This window comes from Ambystoma mexicanum, chromosome 11, assembly GCF_040938575.1.
Source record: "Ambystoma mexicanum isolate Mex_15411 chromosome 11, UKY_AmexF1_1, whole genome shotgun sequence".
In the NCBI taxonomy this organism is placed as follows: Eukaryota; Metazoa; Chordata; class Amphibia; order Caudata; family Ambystomatidae; genus Ambystoma; species Ambystoma mexicanum.
In genome coordinates this window covers 201,438,165-201,459,931 of record NC_090934.1, presented here as the reverse complement: position 1 = coordinate 201,459,931, position 21,767 = coordinate 201,438,165, and the positions used below count along the sequence as shown (strand labels likewise).

Here is a 21,767-nt window from a genome sequence, read left to right as displayed (position 1 = left end):
TCTACTCCCCACCCATGCCACACTCACAGTTTTTGTTGGTGTCTGTTGGCTGCTTGCTTCACTGGTTTCCCCTGCGGACACCTGCAGACACATCTTGGGGCCGTCCTTTGCCTCGGGGTCCTTCGCCGCAGGGCTGCCGGGCAGAGGGCTGCCCTAGGGTGTCCTTGATGTGAGGTATGAGGACCAATCCGGATGGAGTGGCCGTGTAGGGAGGCGGGCAGAGTGAAGCCAGGAAGCGGTGGGCAGGGGGAGAGGGACCAGGCGCCGAGTGCGCTATGGTGCTTTTAAGCATCTTTACAAAATAAAAAAGCATTTTGTGGGAGGTGGGGGGTCAGGAGACTCCTTACCTTTGGCCTGGGCTCGCTGGAAATGGCGCAGAGCGCCTCCAGCAGACCCGTGCTATGGCCTCTGTTGTTTTTTGTTTTTTTTAAACGGACCAATCGGGACCAGGGGAGGCGGGCAGAGTGAAGCCAGGAAGCGGTGGGCAGGGGGAGAGGGACCACGCGCTACATGCGCTATGGTGCTTTTAAGCACCTTTACAAAATAAAATAGCATTTTTGGGGGAGGTGGGGGGTCAGGAGACTCCTTACCTTTGGCCTGGGCTCGCTGGAAAAATCGTTATGAAAAGCGTTTAAAATGCCAAATCTGTCCACAAGAATAAGTGTGAAAATTTTGATATTTCACAACGATTCTAGACATTGCCGACAGTGGTTTTACTTGACATGAACTCCACTTTCAGTTTGGTAGCAATGGTTTCGTAACGGCCTGGCAACCGTCATGGCAACCTCTGGATTTAGAAATGCAATGGAATAACATGTATTCTCAAGAGGTTCTGACACATATAGGAGATCATTTTACAGGCTGAGGGATGTGTTGCCTCCATCAGTGGAGATGACATCGGTGGCTAATGATGCGCATATGACGTGACAGATGACTTAAGTCACGTCTTCCCAGTGCTTTGTGACAGCACCTGCGCCATAGCTTCTTAGCCCTGGCACATACAGGCATTCACATGTTTTCAGACGGTCTTATTCAAATCTACAAGCTGACATGGCAGCCCTGGTCTGATTATTAGTCTTTTGAGAGGCTTTAATTCAAGTCATCAGATGACAGCTTCAGCTAAAAGGTTAGGGGAACTGTCTGCTTTCACCCGGGCCCTCCCATCGACCCTTAAGAACCTTTCTTCACGACAGAGAGCGCCTAATTCACTTTAATGACAAGATACTTCGAAGAATGCACTACATCAAGGCAGCAGGTATCAAGATACTGGAAAGGCCATGATTGCATCATGTCGAATTAATTAGAAATCTCTGAAATTGCTTTCTCTGTCTTTTCCTCACCACATATTCAAGCCCCTAACCCGCCTGCTGCCAGGGTGCAGCCTGGCAACTACCCAATGCTCTGCATCTTAATTGGCCCTTATGTTTTATTACCTTTTGAACCGGACACTAGTATCTATCTGCTTAGAGGCTGAATTATGCTGCCTAGTCAAGCGTGGCATGTGCTTTCTACCTGGGGAGAGGACAACTAAGCTTTTGAGTTCAGTATAGTTGTGTCCTAACCACGCTTCGTGTTATTTTTTCTACCTTGATCAGATGAAACAATTTTGTTTTCCCTATCAAAGAACTGACACGCGGATCAATGTAGTCTGTGCAGTCTAAGTAGATCACATTGCTGTTTCAATTGAAAAATAAAAGCAGAAAGAGTGCGATTCGAAAATGAGTTGCTAATCCTTGTAGAAAGAGATGAGTAAACAGGGCGACGGAACGAGTGACACAGAGAGACCCCTAGAGGAAGCAAAACAACGGCCATGCACAAAACTATGTGATGCCGAGACTCCTTGCAGGGCTGGTGGGTGGGGGGGGCGCTGTTCCCAAACACCGGGGAACAGGAGGAAGGGGGGGCTATGGGGGAGACATCACACATAGTTCTCTCCAACCTTACACAGCGCGGGCCCGGGCCGGCACGCGCTCCCGGCTGATGCTATGCTCTGCTCATACTGCTGCTGCCAAATAGGGCCTTAGCGTACTTACAAGATGGCGTCCATTAGTAAGGCTGTGAGCTGCCAGAAAACAGGTATTCAGAAAGATTATTTAAAGTTAACATATGGCTTTTGTAAAATAATTGTTCCCTTTGGTGGAAAGAATTGTATGAATGGGTAAATACATCAGGTACATAGCAAGTTAATACAAATAATAAAATGTTCTGCTGGAGTTTGGGACACGTTTCTTACACAGCAGAATTCTTCTTTTGTGAGATAATATTCATTATTATATTTAATATGGAAATAAATAACTATGTAACCGGTTGCACAGTATTTACCATGCATTGTGCATGTGTGAACTGTAACAAACATGACCGCCAGCATGGAAGAGCTCAGAGCTCAAAGAGTTAGGAGATGGGCAGGAATGGGTGGGATAAATAACCAAACAACACCTAATACACTATGGTCCTCATTTCGAGTCTGGCGGTAAACCTGCTGGTATTAGCTGCGGGTTGCCGCCGGACTCGTAAATGTTTACCGGCGCCTGACTTCCAGGTGCCACCGGAAATTCCAAATCCGGAGTCTCGGGAAGTCAGGTGCCAGTAAAATGTAAGTCCCCATTTCCATAGCACTCTATGGGAGTGATGAACACGGAAGCAGCAGCGCCGTAGCTAACAGTGCTGGTGCTTCCTTGACCAGTCTGCCTACCGTGGCTGCTGCGCCTGGAAGGGTCAGACCTGTCGGGCACAGTGGCTGCGGAAGGCAGACTCAGAGTTTGCCAATCGGTAAACAAGGGGGCCAGTGAGCTTACTGGAACCCTTGTTTCCGGACCAGCAAACATATAATGAGGCCCTATGTGTCCCTCCTCAAATGTTATCTCTATTGAAAAGTAGTACAGACCCTCATTCAAAGCCTCTATTTGAAGCTCTTATGCTAAAGCTCTTATTTTAATGACAATCATTTCAGCTTAAAGGTAGCGTTTTCAGCCCCACCTAATAGCACAAACTAAAAAGTGATAATAAGCACATGCCATAGTGTGAATATTTGTAATCTTAGCCATTTACCATGTAACGTTATTTCACAACTCACCACTTTTCAACAAGGATCCTCAAACATAGTGATGTATTGGACTGTTTGCAATTTTATTAGAGATTCAACAGAAATGATCATAATTTTCAAATAGAAATTGTGGATATTATTCATGTGTGCATGTTCGTGGTTTTATGGGGGTTTGTAAAAGAATGCTCTTTGTAGCTTTACTCTCCACTGGCAGCGGAGGTTGGAGGCCACAAGGAAATTGACCATATGTTGACCTGACTGTTGAGATATTAAGGAAGACATCACTCATACGTCTCGAAGCTACAGGATGCAAAGTATCTTAATTGGTAAAGTGTTGAGAGTGGGCATTGCATGGTAGGAAGAAAGGCTTGCATAGGGATGTGGAGTGTGCAGGGTTGGGAGGTTGCAGCCCAGATTTCCCTCAAACCTCTTCTCAAAGGTTGGTATCTGTGATTTAGTGTCCCCTTCCATCTCTATTTTTAATTTCCCATATTCTGAATCCACCCATTGCTGTATTTGCTCCTGCTAGTATGGAATCTGCTTATCACTACCCACCCACGCCCCCTCCCTCTCTCCTTAACTGATGAGGTACCCAGAGGTTTGCTGTCCTTTCATTGAGACATTTGTGGCACTGTTCTCTCATTAGAATTTACTAAGCATTTTTGAAGCATTAGTAATACGCTGATTGCATGGTTTTCCTCTTTGTCTCACTTTGAAAAAAACCATGCAGTTTGATGAGGAATTAAAATTCACCCCTCTTTCTGCTGCAAAAAGCAATCTTCTCAACTTTCTAATGCTGGCAGATGAGATGGAAATATGCAAAAGAAGAACCCCAAACAAAGTGGATTGTATGTAGTAATTAAGCTCACTTTTTAAGATATGTACACAGAACTAAAAGTCGATAGTTGAGGAGAAAGGGCCCTATTTTTTAAAGGTTCTAGATAACAAGTAGTTACACACATTTCCTCTGGGTTTTAATTCTAAGATTCAGCTTTGTGTCCACTGCTGGTGACCCATCACCTACCTTAACCACAAAAATTCTGGTGATCCGGTTCATATGGTTTCTTCTAGAATTAGTTGTATCATATGATATGTTGGATATTTTAGCAATATTACCTGAGGTGGCAGGCTGGATCCGCTGGTAAAGGTGCTAACGGCGTGTATTATAAAATGAGAAAAGCCGCGAATGGAGCCGCGAATGGAGGCTCTTTTCCATTTCCATTGCATGTGTGGGCGGATCCGGTGTGGGAGGAAGCAGAGTCATGGGACCCTAAGGAGAGGGATGTGTGGGGGCAGGAGAGACAAGAAAGTTAGGGGGAGAGATTGTGGGACATGGGTCTGTGTGGTATTCTGGTGCCCAGTATAAAAGGTTGTTCACCCACCTTCAATGAGCCTCTTGGAGTCAGCTAGATTTAACATGAGACCACTTTCTTTCCATCCCGGAGGCAGCAGCAAGCTGTAAGCTCTCCGTAAAGAATGGGCTTGTCTTCTCCACTCGGCCATTGGCCTGAGGGTGGTACAATGCTGTCCTGCACTGTCTGATGTTATTTCGTCTCAAGAATGTTTGCATGTCATGCGAGGTGAGTTGTAGTCCATTGTCGGTGACTAACTTGGAGAGACATCCCTCTCTCCCAAACAGTTTATCTAACTCGATTGTTGACTTCGTGGTGTTGTACGAAACAAACTTCAGTTCAATCCATTTAGATGTTTAGTCAAAAATGCCATATTTGCTATCAGCCATTCTTTTGAGGGGACCAATGAAGTCCAATCCCACTTTTTTCCAAGTTTGTTCTGGGATATCAATGTCTTTCAGAGGCATCTGTTTGTGTGCAGTTGTTTGTTTCTATTTGCGCCATACACAGCAGCTGTGTATCACTAGATCGATGTCACTGTCCATTGATGACCATAAATAGCTATTTCTGATTCTCTTTTTTATTATAGTGGGCCCCAGATGCCCTTCGTGAGCTTTCTTGATTATGCATTTTCAAATACCTCTGGGTGGGATAGATTTGTCAGCACACATAATAAAGCTACCATGTGCTTCCAATATGGCTTTGGTGAGTGAGGTAGATTCCTCTCATCTTGCCATGTTGTGGTTGAGAATCCCCCGATTCTGTCCATGTCTAGATCCTCTGTGTCATGGTGCATCCAAGCATCTTTCCTTACCGTTGTTTCCCATAATTCTCTGAGGTCTTGAAGTGAGGCCCCTATGCATTCATCATTCAGGAATTATGTCTTTTTGCCTTTCCCATTCATGGGATGATGGGACCTGTCCTATGCTTTTAACACTGTCAATCATACCATCCCCATAGATCGGCTCCACGATACCCTTAGCATCACATTCAGGACACTGGACTGGTTGACCTCTTTCCTTTCTGATCTACTCTCCCAGGTCCAACTGGGGCCCTTTCTCTCCTCCACCTCACTCTCTACTTGTGGCACCCCTCAGAGTTCTATCCTCTCACCCTGGCTTTTCGACATCTACCTTGCCCCTCTTGCCCACTTGATCTCCACCTTCTCTCCTCATTTCCAGTGCTATGCTGATGACACTCAGCTCTCCTTTCAGTTCCCCCTCCTCCTCTCCTTCCTCTCCCATACCAACTGTCTGACTGCTATTCAGGCATGGTGTGCTGCCAACAATCTCTGCCTTAATGCCATTAAACCTGAGATCCTTTAAATTGGGACTCCTGCCCCCTCCTTTTCTCCTATTCTCTGTCCACCATCCTTGGGCCCTCTCCCTTCACCCTTGTGTGAGGCAAAGAACCTGGGTGTCATCTTCGACTCCTCTCACTCCTTCTCTCCTTGTATCGCTGACCTTGCCAACAAGGCCCACTACCAACTTCACCTTCTCAGAAGAATTCTCCCTTTCCTCACCTTCCCCCAGAAACTCAATGTATCTAGAGCTCTGGTTCTCTCCAGGCTGGACTACTGCAACAGCCTCTTCCTCAACCTCCTTCTTTCCTCCCTCCGTCCTCTTCACTGATCCAGAATAAGACAGCGAGACTTAGCCTTGGCCTAAAGCCCAAGGACTGCATCTCTCTAGCCCTAAATTCTCTCCACTGGCTCCCGGTCACTGCAAGGATCAAATGCAAGACCCTCTGTATCATCCACAAGACTTTCTGGGTCCTGGCACCCGCTACATCCAACTTTTTCTGCTTAAACACCTCCCCGCTAGAGTCCTTCGGTCCTCTAGTTCCAACTCTCTGCAGGTCAGACTTTTCTCCAAGCAGAGAGTGCTGTGTAGATCTCTTTCTTCGACAGGGGCCTCCCTCTGGAATGGCCTCCCGGACCCTGTCAGTCTTGAGCCGGATCTCCTTATGTTCCAGCAGCTCCCCAATACCTTTTCTTTTTTCCTCCTCCCTTGCTAATTGCCCCCTGCAGTTGCGACTGGTTCCTGTTCCCTTATTAGTCTTACTTGGACCAGGCCCTCCTTGCCCGTTGGAACCCTTCCCTGACAACCCTACTGAGTCTGGTCCACCCCATTTGTACTAATCTACCCCTTCCCCTGTTCCCATGGCACTTGCTCCTTTTTGCTTGCTTAGCACTTGCCTAGACCTTTGGGCCCCATGCCCCATGCACTTCCCCCTTTCCCTCTCCCTCATCCATCCTTCCTCCCTGACACCCCATTAGCACGTCATGTTCTGCACTTGCATGATATGAAGGCCACAAGGCCTAGTAGGACCGTTATTGTTTTTCTCCTTCTCCCCCACCCCTGTCTTGTGGCGCCTGGAAACATTGTTGCTTTATAGGCGCCATACAACAAAGTAAACATGTTGAAATAAATGACGTCTGCTTGTTTATTTTTCCACCCTTGCATTTGCCCCACCTCGAAAGTGTGTTCCTGCATTTTTGCTGCAAGTCTGGCCATTCGTGGGGTCGATTGCCATTGACCCTGTGTTGTAAGATACTCACTAACAGCTTGTGGTCTGTGAGTAAGTGACATTTTCTTCCTCATAGGTAGTACCTGAAGAGTTGGCCACCCAGGCCCGTGCAGGCATCTCCTTTGGAATCCTGAAGTAGTTGGTCACTGATGTGGTCAGTGACTTGGATGCATATGATACTATGTGCTCATACTGTCCTTTTCATTGGATGAGGGTCGCTCTGATGCCCTATGCGCTGCCATCTACTGTGACACTGTTTTCTACCTCGTTGTTAAATGGTTTCATGTAAGCAGCACATACAATACCCTGCTTGATTTGGTCAAAAATTTCTGGCATTCCTCCAACCACAAGAACTACTCTCCTTTTTTCAATAGAAGCCTCATTGGCCCCATTTTGATGGTGAAGTTCTTCCCAAACTTTGAGTAGGAATCAGAGAGACTTCTGAAACGCTTCATGTGGTCCTTGTCTCTAGGAGTAGGCACTTTTCCTGTGGCCAGAACAAGGTCATCTTTTGACCTGATGCCATCTCCTGAAACGGTACACCCCAGATATATTTAACTGTTGGACCAAAGCAGCATTTCTTTCGGCACAAATGCCTGCCAGCTTTGCCAGACTTACTCAGTACTTCATGTAGCGTGCAATTGTGCTCCTCTATATTGTTCCCTAACAGTAAAACATTGTCATGGAAGTAGACCACTTTATTCACCGTCTTGAGGATGTGGTCCATGCAATATTGAAAGACTGACAGTGCCAACGAAAAACCATTCTGGCAAACCGGTAAACTCTTAACAGCGGTAACAATGCTGTGGAGTCTTAGAACCTTAGTACAGCGGGACATGATGGTATGAGTTTCCTATGTCTAGTTTTGTAAACATGGACGTATTTCCCTTTAAAAGCCTGAGATTTGATATATATTCAGAAGCGAGTAGTTGTAAGTTATGATATTTGTGTTGAGGCTCCTCAGATGCACCCGTAGACAAAGCTTCCCAGTTGTTTTATTTTCGTTAGTACTACCAGGCTGAGCCAACTGGCACCTCCACTGCCTCTATGGACACTTCAGCCTCTTCCAACTGTGCCACTAATTCCTTCCTGGCTTTGACTGGGACAGGCCACACCTTTTGTTTCACTGGTGTTTTTTTGCACAGTTGCACTGGTGTTATGTGTTTTTCTAGCACAATGTCATCTATATATCATTTCACGTCCCCAGGTACTGTCCAAATATATTTTTGTGGACTTTGAGAATCTCCATCATGGACTTTGCCCATACTGAGTATACTTGTCCTCTTTTGCATGGATCTAGCTTTATCTTCAAGCTTCTTTTCTCATGCAATCACTACATGGGATCGACCAAGTCGCTGGCATACACTTGTTTCTTGGTGCGTTGCCCTTTGAACACGATTCGACATTGAGTATATCCTGTGAGAGTGACCTTGTTCCCCCATATAGCACTGGCTCTATGTCGGATGACATCAGATGTAGTTAGTGAGAGCCAGCGCACATTTTCAGAAGACTAAAGGGTAGCATGGTGAGGTCGAAGCCTGAGTCTGCTAACATAATGACCATTCACTCATTAACCATGACATTGCCACATGGCTTAGAACTGGATTTCTTGTTCCTGTTACTCACTACTTGGACTGCAGGGCTCTCAGAGTCTTCTCCTTCCGTATTGGTCGAGGAAGCAGCTACCATGCTGACTTCCTGCCATTTCCTGAAAGTGCAGCTCTTTGTGAAGTGTCCCATCTTTTTGCAGCTCCTGCACTGTTCCTGTCTTGCCGGGCACTTGGCATTGATTGCAAAAGTCACTGCAGCAGTAGCATTGGGTTACTTGGTTTTGCCTTGGAGATTTGTTGTCATGTTTTCTAGCACCCTTCTGTTCAGCATGCCACCCACCATTGTGATTTCAGATTGTTCTTGTTCCCCCATGTGCTTGCTTCTCACTGCTGTCTCCTCTGCTGCTTGGGCTATCATGATCACGTCTTGTAACAATGGATTTTTTGCTTAATTATTTTCTCTAGTAATTTGAGGTTTTTACAAGTAGTCACCAGCATATACCTGATTCGATCTTTGGCAGTGTTTTCAGAGTTGCACAGGGATGCTAGCTCCCTCAGAATGACAGCAAGATAGGTTTGCATGTTGTGCAATCTGGTTCTTCTCAGCATGATGTTGGACGCCCCTGCAAATCTTTTTTTCATGCATAGCCTGGCCTCCGTGAAATCATCCAGGTCTGCATCTGCTGTCAGTGGCAGATGCACAGAATGTGGGTTAAAATATAGTCCCAGAATGTCAGAGATAGAGAGGCCATGCCAGGCCATACTGTAAAAATGAAACTGTCTACTGGAGCTACCCATTGGAATATGCAGGCCAGTCCAAAACACTTCTTTTCCAACATGAGGCCTAGTGAATGAGCAAGAATGGGTCTCCTTCAACTTTGTCAAAATGGACAGGAACTCAGCTGAAGGAGAGTGTGACTCAGAACTGTAATATTGGTAGGATATTACAGTTTCCAATGGACTCCAAAAAGACATGGGGGCCGATTCATGGAACAAACGTGCGCTGAAAATCTTGGCGCAAGCAGGCGCAAGCATGAAAAAACAGGCACACGCAGACGCGTGCGATTCATGGAAGTCCCTGCGCGTGTTTTCCTTGGGATGTGCGCCAAACCCGAGTGTGGCACACACGGGCGCACACATCATTGCAACAGCTCAAACGCTGTGCGTGACACGCACAGGGAAAGCACACAACGTCCGCGCACATACCAAAAAGGGGGCGGGACACGGGGTGTAACACGCGGAATGGGGAACAACGCGTGAAAAAGAAGGCGTAACTGGGGAAGTACTGCTGGGAAGTACACGGAACGCCCACACGCACGCGAACCACACATATTCATGGAATCGAATAGGGCAAACCCGCGCACGGGCAAAGACACGCACAGGCCTAAACACATCCGCCACACGAAGGCAGGCGGTAGCGTCTCTGCGCATTACAAAAGTGTGCGCAAACAAAAAGCACGTATATACAGCTATGATGAATGTCCCATACTGTGGCCCCATAGGATAAATGACGTGCACGCAACACACAGGCACCCCATAAAAAGAAGAAAAAGAGACAAGCACCCCCCAGTAACCCACGTGCGTGCAAAAATGACACACGTAGTATGGTGTGGCAGCCAGGAGCCCAAAAAAAACATACGCGATCAACAGGCAGGCCAGTATGGCCGTAAAAAAAAGGGGTATGCGACAAACACGGACACCCGCTGTGTGAAAAATAGCCTGTGCGTGTATTTCGGGGGTGCGTGGGACATTTCACATGCGATAGGCCCTGTGCGAGTGGGGTACGTGTATTACTGTGGTGCGCGTGAGGTTTCACACGCGATTGGCCCTGTGCGAGTGGGGTACATGTATTCCTGGGGTTCGCGGGAAGTTTCACACGTGAAAGGGCCCTGTGCAAGTGGGGTACATGTATTACTGGGTTTCGCGGGAAGTTTTACACGCGATTGGCCCTGTGCGAGTGGGGTACATGTATTACTGGGGTTCCCAGGTAGTTTCACACGCGATTGGCCCTGGGCAAGCGGGATACCACTCACCGTCTGCCTTGTGTGTAGAAGAACGCGTAGCCAACACCCACCCGCTGTGAAGTAATAGCGTGTGAACCCCAACGGCTGGAAAACACATGCCCGCACCCCACGAAAAGCAAGTACAGAGCAATGGAAAGCCACGTGGGATCTTCAACCCGTGCCAGGGCAATGCCGTGCGTGATACGAGACAGACGCGCTTAAGCGCTAAGGGCCTTTCCTCGGATTTCACACTGACATGCACTTTTTTCACATGCCAATTCACTCCGTATCAAGCTGGCCACACGTACACACACGGAAGACCACGCTCCTGCCCTGAAGGCCATTTTCCTGCCCCCAAGAGCCCCAAGCACGCTCCCACCTGCCATCTGCTGCTGCCTGACTGCCTGCTGCCCACGTGGCCTGCTATTTGGTGCCTGCACGTCAACCAGGGTTCCAGTTGCTGTGTCCACCCCTGCTGGAACAGAAGACTCCCGACTGGGATACCATCGCTCCACAGCCCAGCCCCAGGACCCAGTTGCCCACCCACGCCTGCCTCGGGGGTCGCCATGTCGGGACAAACACCATCTGAGACCACTGGCGACCCCCAGCCAGAGAGGCAGAGGGCCATCAGCTTCAGTGTGAAGGAAGTTGGTGTCCTGGTGGAGCATGTCCTGGGGCATTATGATGCCCTCTTCGGAACATCACGCGCCAACAAGGAAGGACGGGAGAGGATCTGGGACGATGTAGTGGTTGCCATCAACACGGAGGGGGAGGCAACCACTACATCAAGCACGTCAAGAAGCGCTGGGAGGACTTCAGGTCCAGGACCCTCCACAAGGCCCGGCGCCTCGCGGAGGAGGGCCGGGTCAGCATGAGTGACATCCAGATGAGGGTCCTGGAACACGTATACCCAGCGCTTCACGCCCAGATCCTTCAGAGGAAGACCCGTCTGGAGTTGAGAGGTAAGTGGCCAAGCATTGGTGTGCGAGACAGGGCATGTTGCAGTGTGCTGGTAGTCTGATACTTGCCTGTATGTGTGACATGGGCCATGTATGGATGTGTGTGTGCAGGGACATCATGGTCATGCATGTGAGACCAGTAATGTGCGAACCACATGGTTGGTGCATGAGTTCCAATGCTACATGGGGAGCTGTTTGGCAAATGCACACATGAAAGCATGCCAGTGTCTGTTCTTGCACATGGTGGGGGTGTGAGGGATGGTGTCATGTACATGTATGGTGCACATGTGTGTGTGTCTGAGAAGTGTGTCTGTGACTTCGATACGCCATGGATTCATGACACTTGTCCGTGATGATGTGTAGATTCACTCATGCAGTGCGGTCACCGTTGTATGCACTGTGTCTATCCACTGTGTCTGTGATGTACAAGGCATGATGCATGACCCTCCGGTGATGTGTGTGCATGGGATCAGTGTGAGTCAGGATGCATGTGAGTTTGAAGGCAACATTTTGATTAATAGAGGCCATTGTACATGGATGCTGATGTTGATTGCAGGCACCATGCCTGTTTATGCATGTGTGTTGCGTGCTTTCACCCATGTGTTGTGGAGGGACAGGATGGAAGTGGCGTTAGACACTGCCACTTATGTGTTATTGCTTCCTGTCTAGGGGAATATTGTACTGTACCCTGATGCTTGTGTTCTATGTCTCCCTCTACGCAGCGTCAAGTGAAGAAGAGGGCGGAGACGGCGCTGTGGAGCCAAGCGGCGGGGATGCCTCCACTGGGCTGCGACGCAAGGCCCAGCCACCCTCCCAGGACTTCCCATCATCCGGGAGCGAGGGGGCTGGTGCCGCGTCTGCCACTACGGCTGTGGCGGAAGGGCCGGGTGAGCCCCCACAGGGGCTTGCAATGGCGGAAGACGGTACGGAGACATCCAGGTTGGTGGTCTCCACAGAGGAGGAGGAGCCCGCTACTGAGCTGCACATGGGGCCTGGTGGGGGTAGTACCACTGGTGCAAGTGGTGCAGTCCAGGGTCAGGAGGCAGCACAGGTCACCGCGGAGGGGCCTGTGCATCCCCTGTCCTTGACCTTGTGACTGCACCACCATGCACCAGCAGGGAGGCCCCGTCCCAGGCCCGCCCGCAGGTAGGGGAGAGTGCCATGTCATCTGCCTCTCCACTACCTGCGGATGAGGGGTCCCATGAACGTATGGGCTCCGTCCTGATTGGTGTCGCGTTGTGCACGCGTGACATTCATGATGACGTGTGTTCTTCCTGGGCAGAGAACGCACGTCGCGACGTGGCACTGTTGGCAGGGGCCCTGGTTGGTGGGTTCCTACATGTGACGCGCACTCTGGTGGACCTCTCCTCCTCTGTGGAGACTATGCGCCAGTCGTTCTCCCTGCCGTCTTCCGGTCCAGATTCCACCAGGGCCCCCTTTGGACCTGGCCTGACCAACACAGCCAGCTTGGTGGAGATCCCATCCCTGCCAGAGTCGGGAGTCGGTGGTCCAGCAGGGGTGGACACCACAACTGGAGACCAGCTGATGGAGGATGTGCAGGCATCATCAAACAGGGCACATGGACAGCAGTAGCAGCTCTAGGAGGAGGCTCTAGGTGGGAGCAATGATGGCTCGGGGCCATCGACATCAGGGGGGCAGGCATCGGCCAGAGGACAGGAGGACCCTGGAATGGATGTGTCTTCCGTATTGCTGCGGTTGGGCAAGCGTATAGGTGCGGAGCGGCAGCGGGCGGAAAAGGCGCGGCTCACCATGGTCAGGGCGGAGTTCTCCATGCGTCGGGCGTTGAGGCGGGCAGAGTGCCTCGAGGCGACTCGCAGGGAGTTGGAACAGGCCATGAGTGTCTCCCTACGAGACCTCGGGCCAGGGCAGAGGCCCGCCTCCGGGACATCGACATGGAGTTCGATGATGCCCTGGCCCGGGACACCAGAGAGTGAGCCGCAGGACTTGCCGTCGCCATTTTATATAGTTAGATAGTGTTAGGTTTCATTTCCTTTTTTTTTATTTTAGTTGCGCTTGGACAATGCACCACGTTTTTGGATATAGTTTTTTATTAGGTAGTATTTTTGGTAGGTTTCATTTCATCAGTTGGGCTCATGGACCCTGGATTGTTCATTTGTACATAGTTCACCATTGGATTATTCTCATTTTTTTTTATTTTCACCATGGAGCAATGTATTTCACTTTCTTTTTTCCCTTGGATTTGCTTTGTTGGACTGTGACTTTGGACACCATTTCTTTTGGATTTCTTTGGATTATGATTTCTTGTTTTTTATTCTTTTACGGACATGCAGCATTTCTTTAATTATTGTGTGTTTTGTTTTAATTACATTCATGTTGTGTTTAATACATTTTTTTCTTCATACTTCGATGTGTGGTATTATGTCATTGGTTTCATGCATGTCATGATATAGGTTTTCACATTCACTTGCACCCATTGTGTGTGTGTGTGTGACGGACATGTGTTCATTTTCATACTTGCCTTTGGGGTTGTATCATGCAATTGGCTTTTCTATGTGGGTGGATGCAATACTTGGTTGGGTCTGTGGGCTGGGGAGGCTGGCCATAAGGGCCATGATTGAGCATCGTCATGACGTGGGGGCAGGGGGACATGAGTGGGACATGAGTGGGGGCCTGCAGGCAGGTGCCCTGCACTGCTGGGGTGCGGGGATGCAGGGGGACATGAGTGGGACATGAGTGGGGGCCTGCTGGCAGGTGCCCTGCACTGCTAGGGGGTGGGGGTGCAGGGGGACATGAGTGGGACATGAGTCGGGGCCTGCTGGCAGGTGCCCCTCACTGCTGTGGGGTGGGGGTGTAGGCGGACATGAATGGGACATGAGTGGGGGCCTGCTGGCAGGTGCCCCGCACTGCTGGGGGGTGGGGGTGCTGGGGGACATGAGTTGGTGATCAGTAGTGCAAGCTGACAAGTGGCTTGGCTGGGGGGCATGCCCATGGTGGATGGGCTGCCTGCCGGACATGACCAGGGGTGCAGGGTAGACCCCTGTGGTGTGGGCTGCCTGCGTGTAGAGGGAACACCTAGGAGGACCCACACTGCCAATTCACGTGTAGGACTCCCCGCGCACCCCCAAAATACACGTACCCTGCTCAAATCGCGTGTGAGACTTCATGCCAATCCCAGTTATACACGTACCCCACTAGCACAGGGCCAATCACATGTGAAACTTCCCGCGAACCCCAGTAATACACGTACCCCACTCGCACAGGGCCAATCGTGTGTGAAACTTCCCACGAACCCCAGTAATACACGTACCCCACTCGCACAGGGCCAATCGCGTTTGAAACTTCCCACGAACCCCAGTAATACATGTACCCCACTCGCACAGGGCCAATCGCGTGTGAAACTTCCCGCGAACCCCAGTAATACACGTACCCCACTCACACAGGGCTTATCGCGTGTGAAACTTCCCGCGAACACCAGTAATACACGTACCCCACTCGCACAAGTCCAATCGCATGTGAAACTTCCCGCGAACCCCAGTAATACACGTACCCCACTCGCACAGGGCCTATCGCGTGTGAAACTTCCCGCGAACCCCAGTAATACACGTTCCCCGCTTGCTGTGTGGCGGCCATGTATACTGGTACAGGGTTAGCGCAGCCCTTTGCACTGGATTGGGGATTTTGATGGCTTTTCCCTGCACGAGGGGCGTTCTTGGGGGCGTAACTGGCGCTGCTGCAGGGTCGCTGCGCCACTGTGCCCCACGGCTGGTTTTGGTAGCTAAAATCCATAAATACGCTGTGCGCGGAAATAGATTGTAGCGCACGCGGCTGGCGCAGAGATTCACACGCGCTCACGGTGCGCCAGCCGTGTGCGCCACTTGTGCGCTAAATTCTATGAATTACCCCCATGGGGTGCTGCAGATGCTGACTCTGTGTAAACTGGGAAAAGGCAACTTTTTGATAGATTTAAAACTGCGGCAGTGCACATGGAAAGAAAAGATACATTTAAATACTGCACATTTGGAAGATGAAAAGGGGGAATGGTGCCTTACATCTAGAAAATGAAGCTGAGTGAGAGATTGCATTTATCAGGAATAAAAAGACTTTATTTCATCACATAAAATGACAACCTTTAAAGGGAATGCCCTATTTTGTTTTGTGTAAATTTGAGAACTTGTTTCTTATGTAACTACAGCCTATCTGTGTGAATAATACAAAGTGTACTTATATATATATATATGTTCAAACAGTATTTAAAGAAAGATTTGTTTGTGAGCAACAGGCCCAGGTGAAGTACTGAAAGTTACAAGTACACATTTTATTAATGTAAGATGCTACCCTTTCAGAACTGTGGATGGAACTTTTTTTTCTCTCCGAGCTGAAATTATGACCCAAGGACCTTTGATCGGGCACATTAGCAGGACAGGCCTGGAGTTTCAGTTAAACGTATGAAGAAATACAGAGGATGAGATCAAAATTGCGGTGCAGATAACAAGGCCAGCAGGAATTGACCTTTAGGTCAAACCTACCTATTAAGTGCCTATTAGGTTCGAACAGGGTCTTTTGAAGCCACGGAGGGAAGGGTACAATAACATGAGCCAAGCAGATGTCCTGGTCACATGCCAAAAGAGAAATGAAACTCAAGAAAGGGTGGGTGCTAGATATGAAACTACCGCCATGTTATGAATTGCCATATGTTTAACATTGGGCCACCTTTTCTTTAATAAAAAGACAGTTGTGGTTCCCAGTGAGTTCATCCGAGACACATATTAAATGGAATAGAAAGCCTGTCAATTTCATTTCAATATAAATTCTGTGTGATTTATACAAGTTGAGTTATGGAAAAAAGTATGATTCTGGCATTCTCATAATAATTCTGAGGAACTGGAAAATTGGTAGAGTGTTAGATGGTGAAATTAAGATGTTTTGTGTGGAGTGTCATATGTTTTCCTAGTATGACGCACTAGCAAATGTAATATACATGTTCATGCAGTTATCTGAAAAATCAAGGTAGCTGTCCTGTTGGGAGATTTTCAGAATAAAAAAATGTAAAACTGTCATTTTGAAATGATGTATTTCCCCTCTCCCTCAGCCTCCATAACTCACACCTCACAACTCTGTGTCCTATCAGCAGACAGTGGGCGGAATTGGTTGGAGGGAGAGGAAGAGAACTGTCCAATCCGTGGTGTGGGAATTATTATAATGTGTAAGTGTCATCAGCACTATATAATATCAGTTTCAGTCTGAGAGGGATTTCTGCTCCCGGATTCTGATCTGATTCTGAACTCTAGCGAGAAACAAATAGCAGAGAGGCAATGAGAGCTACCATGACCATCAGGGTAAACCTTGCCAGGAGAAAAGTTGTCTACCTTGAAAGGCCTTGAACCTTGCATGTTTGGCAGAGACAGGGAAATCTAGCAGCCAATTGGGGGCTACATTGGACGAGCCAAATGAAGCTTGGGCCTTGGGGACTATTCTTGACAGAAGCCTTTGACCAGATCTGTGCCTTCCCCAGATGAGCCCTGCTGTACCCTGAGTACCAAATTACCAAGGTCTCCCATGTAAGTAGACTGATTCGGATGACAACAAAAACGTGCGGGGAACCTGCCAGCCTTAATCCCCTTCTCGCATAGTGGGTAGAGGGGTGAAACTGGGTACATCCTTGGCACATTTTATTAACTATAACTCAAATGAATTCTGTAGAGAAAACCACCCTATCCATTTAAATTGAATTGTGTTGGGAACTGCCTGCCTTAATCCTTTCCATTAAATTATGGGGAAGGGTGGGAAACTGTAGAGCCATAGCACATTTAATTAAAGTTAAATCAATATATTCCCATATAGAAAAATCACAGGATGAGTGCTGTTAGAGTTCAAAACGAACAAAATTCATGCCCACTGTGCTAGAGCCGGTACGAAACTGGGGTGACTATTTTTCTGTAACCCCTGACTTCCTTAAAGAAGGGGGTTTTCCATAATCCCCAAAAGAGGTAACCTGAGAACTTTGCATTTCAAGTGAATGTAGAGTGTGTAAAACAAATGTTCCTATTAATTTCAATCCAGAATCCCAAACATTGGATTTCCATTGTATGAGTGGTGCAAAATGAAATTCCCAATGTATTCCCTTGCATCACAAATCAGAATCCCAAAGCTCTGCATTATATCTAAATAAAAAGCTCAAAACAATGTTCCCGTTGAGTTCCTTTCCCAAACCTTGTCTTGCAAATAAAAAGGTCACAATGATTTTCCCATTTGGGTTCCTTTCCCAAATCGTGCCTTTCAAATAAAAAGCCAAGACAAATGTTCCATTGTATTCCCACTCCATGTACCTTGCCTTCAAACCAGAGGGGTCATATCTAATTGTTGCCTGTAGGGTGGCGGTTGCTGTGAGAAGAGAGTAGTGTGACAAATTAAGCAATCACTATGTGTTTTGAATCTGTCTTTTGCCTACATTGCAAAGGAATCTGGTGTAAGTTGTGACTGCCAATCTCAAAATTCTACCTGAGTTGTAGTAACAGAAAGTCCATTAGAAATATGTCAATTAATTGGTGCAAGTATCTTGAAATTGTGATACTGTTTAGTGCCACGGCATTGGTGGCTGATGTTTTTGGTCACTTCTATTATTCTTTGTAAAAACATAAATAAATATACTATACACCAGCTTGGTCCCCAGCTGATTGGTGGTAAAGATGGTATTTGTTAAACAGTATGATATAAGTGGAGACCTCACTAAAGTTGAATCTGCAAAGCGCTTTGCTGTTCGCCACCTTGCTTGGGGTGGGGGGGGACTCCATGGCCCTCATTACAACACTGGCGCTAAACCATGGCGCTATTAGCACCATGGTTGCTGCCGGTATTGTAACGAGTCCGCCATGGTGAAATGGGGAAGTACCACCCCATTCCAAGTTTGGCGGGGTGGTACTTCCCCATTTCACCAGGGCCCTTCCCCATTCACATTTTTGCCCCTTTGGGCATAATGGGAATGGGGAAGGCAGTAATTACGGTACCGCAAATTGCGGTACCGTCATTAGCACCAAGGTCCCTTTGCGGGTCCATTTCTTAACGGCTGGTAAAACCAGCCGTTAAGGTGGGAACCCGGAAAGGGACCTCGTAATCAGACGCTAAGGGATTACCGGTAGCGGTACCCTTACCGGTACCGGTAATCCCTTAGCGCCAGGGTCATAATGAGGCCCCATGAGTTGAGAGTGACCGCCTAATAAACCGTGACAAGGCTGACTCTCGAAAAAGACAGGGGCCCGCCACACCCTAATTGTTATGTAGGACCACCTTCTTCTTCGCTTCCACATATTCTGTCCCATCCATCGCTCCAGTATATATGTTATGTTATCCAATATTTATACTGTGCCATCACCGCCATGGTGGTCAAACAGGGCCCGGCCTCGACTGAAAGGTGGCATATTGTGACCCTGCCAGAGCGTCGCCAGACCTTATTCTATGGAAAGGAAGGGGCGACTTGGGGAGGTTGTGACAGGAAAGAGAAACTAGACAACAAAATGAACAAAAACAACGAGGAAAACCAATTGGGGTGAGCGTGAGGAATATGGTTGTCAAGGTAGGGATGCATGTTTCTCAAATGTGATAGGTTACTGCTAAGCATGAGTGTAGGACTTAGTTTTGCTATTAGTCCTGGGTTGATTTCTGACCCATATAACATCTCAAAATGCAGCTTGCACTGTGAAAAGTCTTGAATTGGTCTTCATGTTCATACAAAATGTCACTCATTGCTTTGATGTCATGCTTTAATGTACAATTCTTTGCACACCAGACTGTCATTTTTCAACATGCTTGTTCTTTTGTTTTTATGTTAGTATTTTTCAATTAGAATAACCTCGCTTTTCTTATATTTTGTGCTCCTCTAGTGTGATCTAATGTTTCCCGCTAGACCTAGATACATGTTAATCTACGCTTAGCGCTTGAAAGGAGAGGTAGCTCTGACTCATTTTCCTTGTTTCTACTGGATTTAGGAGAGTACAGCTCGCATTAGAGCAGAGGTTTATTGGGATGTGTTGAATAATTCTATCCACCTGCCCCACATATGGTGGGTGTACCTGTATTGGGCAGGAATGCTGGTTGAGGATTGGGCACCCTGAATAATTTAGTCTTGCAGTGCTAGGTCCTAGCTATGAGCAAGATATCCCGTCACTCGTCACCAGTGTGGTGTTCTGGTGCCCAGTAATAAAGGATTTTCCCCCATCTTAAATGATGCTCTTGGAGTCTGCAGGTACTTTTTACATGAGGTGATTATTCATCACATCCATATAATTCCTAAAGGAGCAATGAGACAGAAGTTCAGAAATTGAGGGTTGAGAGTCTGGAGAGAGCTTGGTTCATTCCTCCTCAGTGTTTGTGGCTTCCGCACGCTCTGCTGCGTGCCCCTTCCTTCTCCTGGTGCTCCCCGCCTCGAGCATAAAGTACGTGATGGCTGGGAGCAGAGGGACAGAGAGATCACTGACCTCCCCAGGACTGATCTCCCCAGGGGACCAAGGGCTGAGCATTTTGGTGTGGATGGTGGGAGGCGAAAGCAGAGACAAGCAAATGGGTCCGGGCAGTGCCCAGGTTGTTTCGAACACTGGCTTGCACCGGTAGTTCCAGCCCGCGTTTGGAGCAACCTCACTGGCGGTCACGCTGATCCAGGGGCTCTAATGCATTATATATATCAGGGAATGAAACAAAGAGAAGTCAACTGGCACCAACAGATACCATTTCTCACCAATAGCCAGTAAAATGTATGTCAAAAAGTCAAAGCTGTAACTGGATCCAGTTAAAACTTTTTTATAACCGTTCGACGTAATTTGCAAACGGTTTCCCTACCTTCTCCTTCCAACATTTCCACTTTCCTTCTTGTGCAGTGAGACAAGGCTATCTGTACAGTGACCTTGCACATTTAAGGTGATTTTCTGAGCCTCACTTAGGACACTTATTTTATTGCTTTTATGAAAAAAGAAGTTTGTTATGTTGAGTATTTTCCACAAATTGGTTGTACACCAAAATAGATAGTTATGTATTTTTGAGACGATTATGTTTATGCTCTCTATGCGAAGGCGAGAATCCATTTTTGGAGGCATTCTAATCTCTGCACGGACACAGAAGATGCACTTTACACCCTGTTTCCTGTTCTGGAGCTCGTTTTACTGGAGCTCCTAATTTGATGGGTGGAGGGGGGGGGCTGTTACGTTAGCACTGCAACATAAATGGTTCACCACAGCCACATTTTCATCATTTGCACGGCAGAGTGCAAATGTGCAAGCAAATGGCAGCGTACAAGCGAGTAGGCCACCTTTTTCCCTGCACTTTTGCACTGCTCTGTGCAAATGAAGTAAATGCTGCCTGGCATGGCAGGCAGTGTTTACAATGGATCCCCATGGAGTCCGCCTGTTTTTTGCTGGTGCAAATAGCTGGCGGCTCCATAGTGATCCACAGCATTTGCACCAGCATGAAAATACATGCCAGCACGAATGCTGGAGTATTTGTATGGTGGAGAGGATGGGAGCGGGCGGAAAGGCAAGTTGCGTTATGCCCCTTGTCTCCGCCATACAAATTGACGAAAATTAGCCATGATATTAATAGAATTAACGTTACGGCCCATCCAAAATGAGCCCCTTTGTGCGGATTCGAGTGACACATGGGGTGCAGGCTCTCACAGAACCCCCCCCCCCCCCACCCCAGGAGGCCGCAGAGCCTTTGGTTCTTACCGGGACACACTGACCAGCACATATTTGAACGTCGGCGAACAGGTAGAGGTACTCGGAGCCGGCAATCTGGAAGACTGTCATCTCCAACCGAGTCTCGCTGTAGTTTCCGTTGTTACGGATGGTCAATAACTCCCCCAGGCCAGCAGAGGGGCACCTGCAGAGGAGGAAGAGGAGAGAGTAGGGGTTACACCCAGACAACCAGTGCCCACTCATGATCACAGACCACCGGTATCCAGGCACCCAATGCTCACTGCACCGCCCTGGGAACCAATTTTCCAAGCCTTCAGTTCCCTTGATTACAAACCCCTGGTCCAAAACCTTAAACATACACTGCCCACATGTATCACATGTATCGCCTCCTCGCACAGTCCTGGAAAAGTGAGGTGGATCCCACCTCTGAGGCAGACGCCCTAGTTTCTTAAAATAGTTTTAATTTATTTGTATGGGCAGCGTCACCAGCACCTCCAAGTGAGATGTTTAAGTATTTCTGTTGCATTTTCAGAGGGAGGTCCTGCTGGGTTTTCAGATCTGTTGGCAAGGGATGGGTGTGGGTTAATAGTAGACATGCTTAAAACTGGTGTACATTTCCTGGGACCTTGCTGGGCGTAGGCTCACACCGATTGCAAGCTAACATTGGAG

At 48.1% G+C, this 21,767-nt stretch overlaps 1 protein-coding gene across 3 annotated transcripts in view; it reads right to left on the bottom strand.

Annotated features, from left to right (window-relative positions):
• Window positions 1-21,767, bottom strand: part of LOC138503239 (uromodulin-like) — a 230,314-nt gene that overhangs the window by 11,649 nt on the left and 196,898 nt on the right. For all 3 annotated transcript variants that reach the window (XM_069622827.1, XM_069622826.1, XM_069622828.1), the window contains one exon: window positions 21,129-21,282. In XM_069622827.1, coding sequence (XP_069478928.1) covers window positions 21,129-21,282 — 154 coding nt within the window. The remainder of the gene's footprint in view (window positions 1-21,128; window positions 21,283-21,767) is intronic.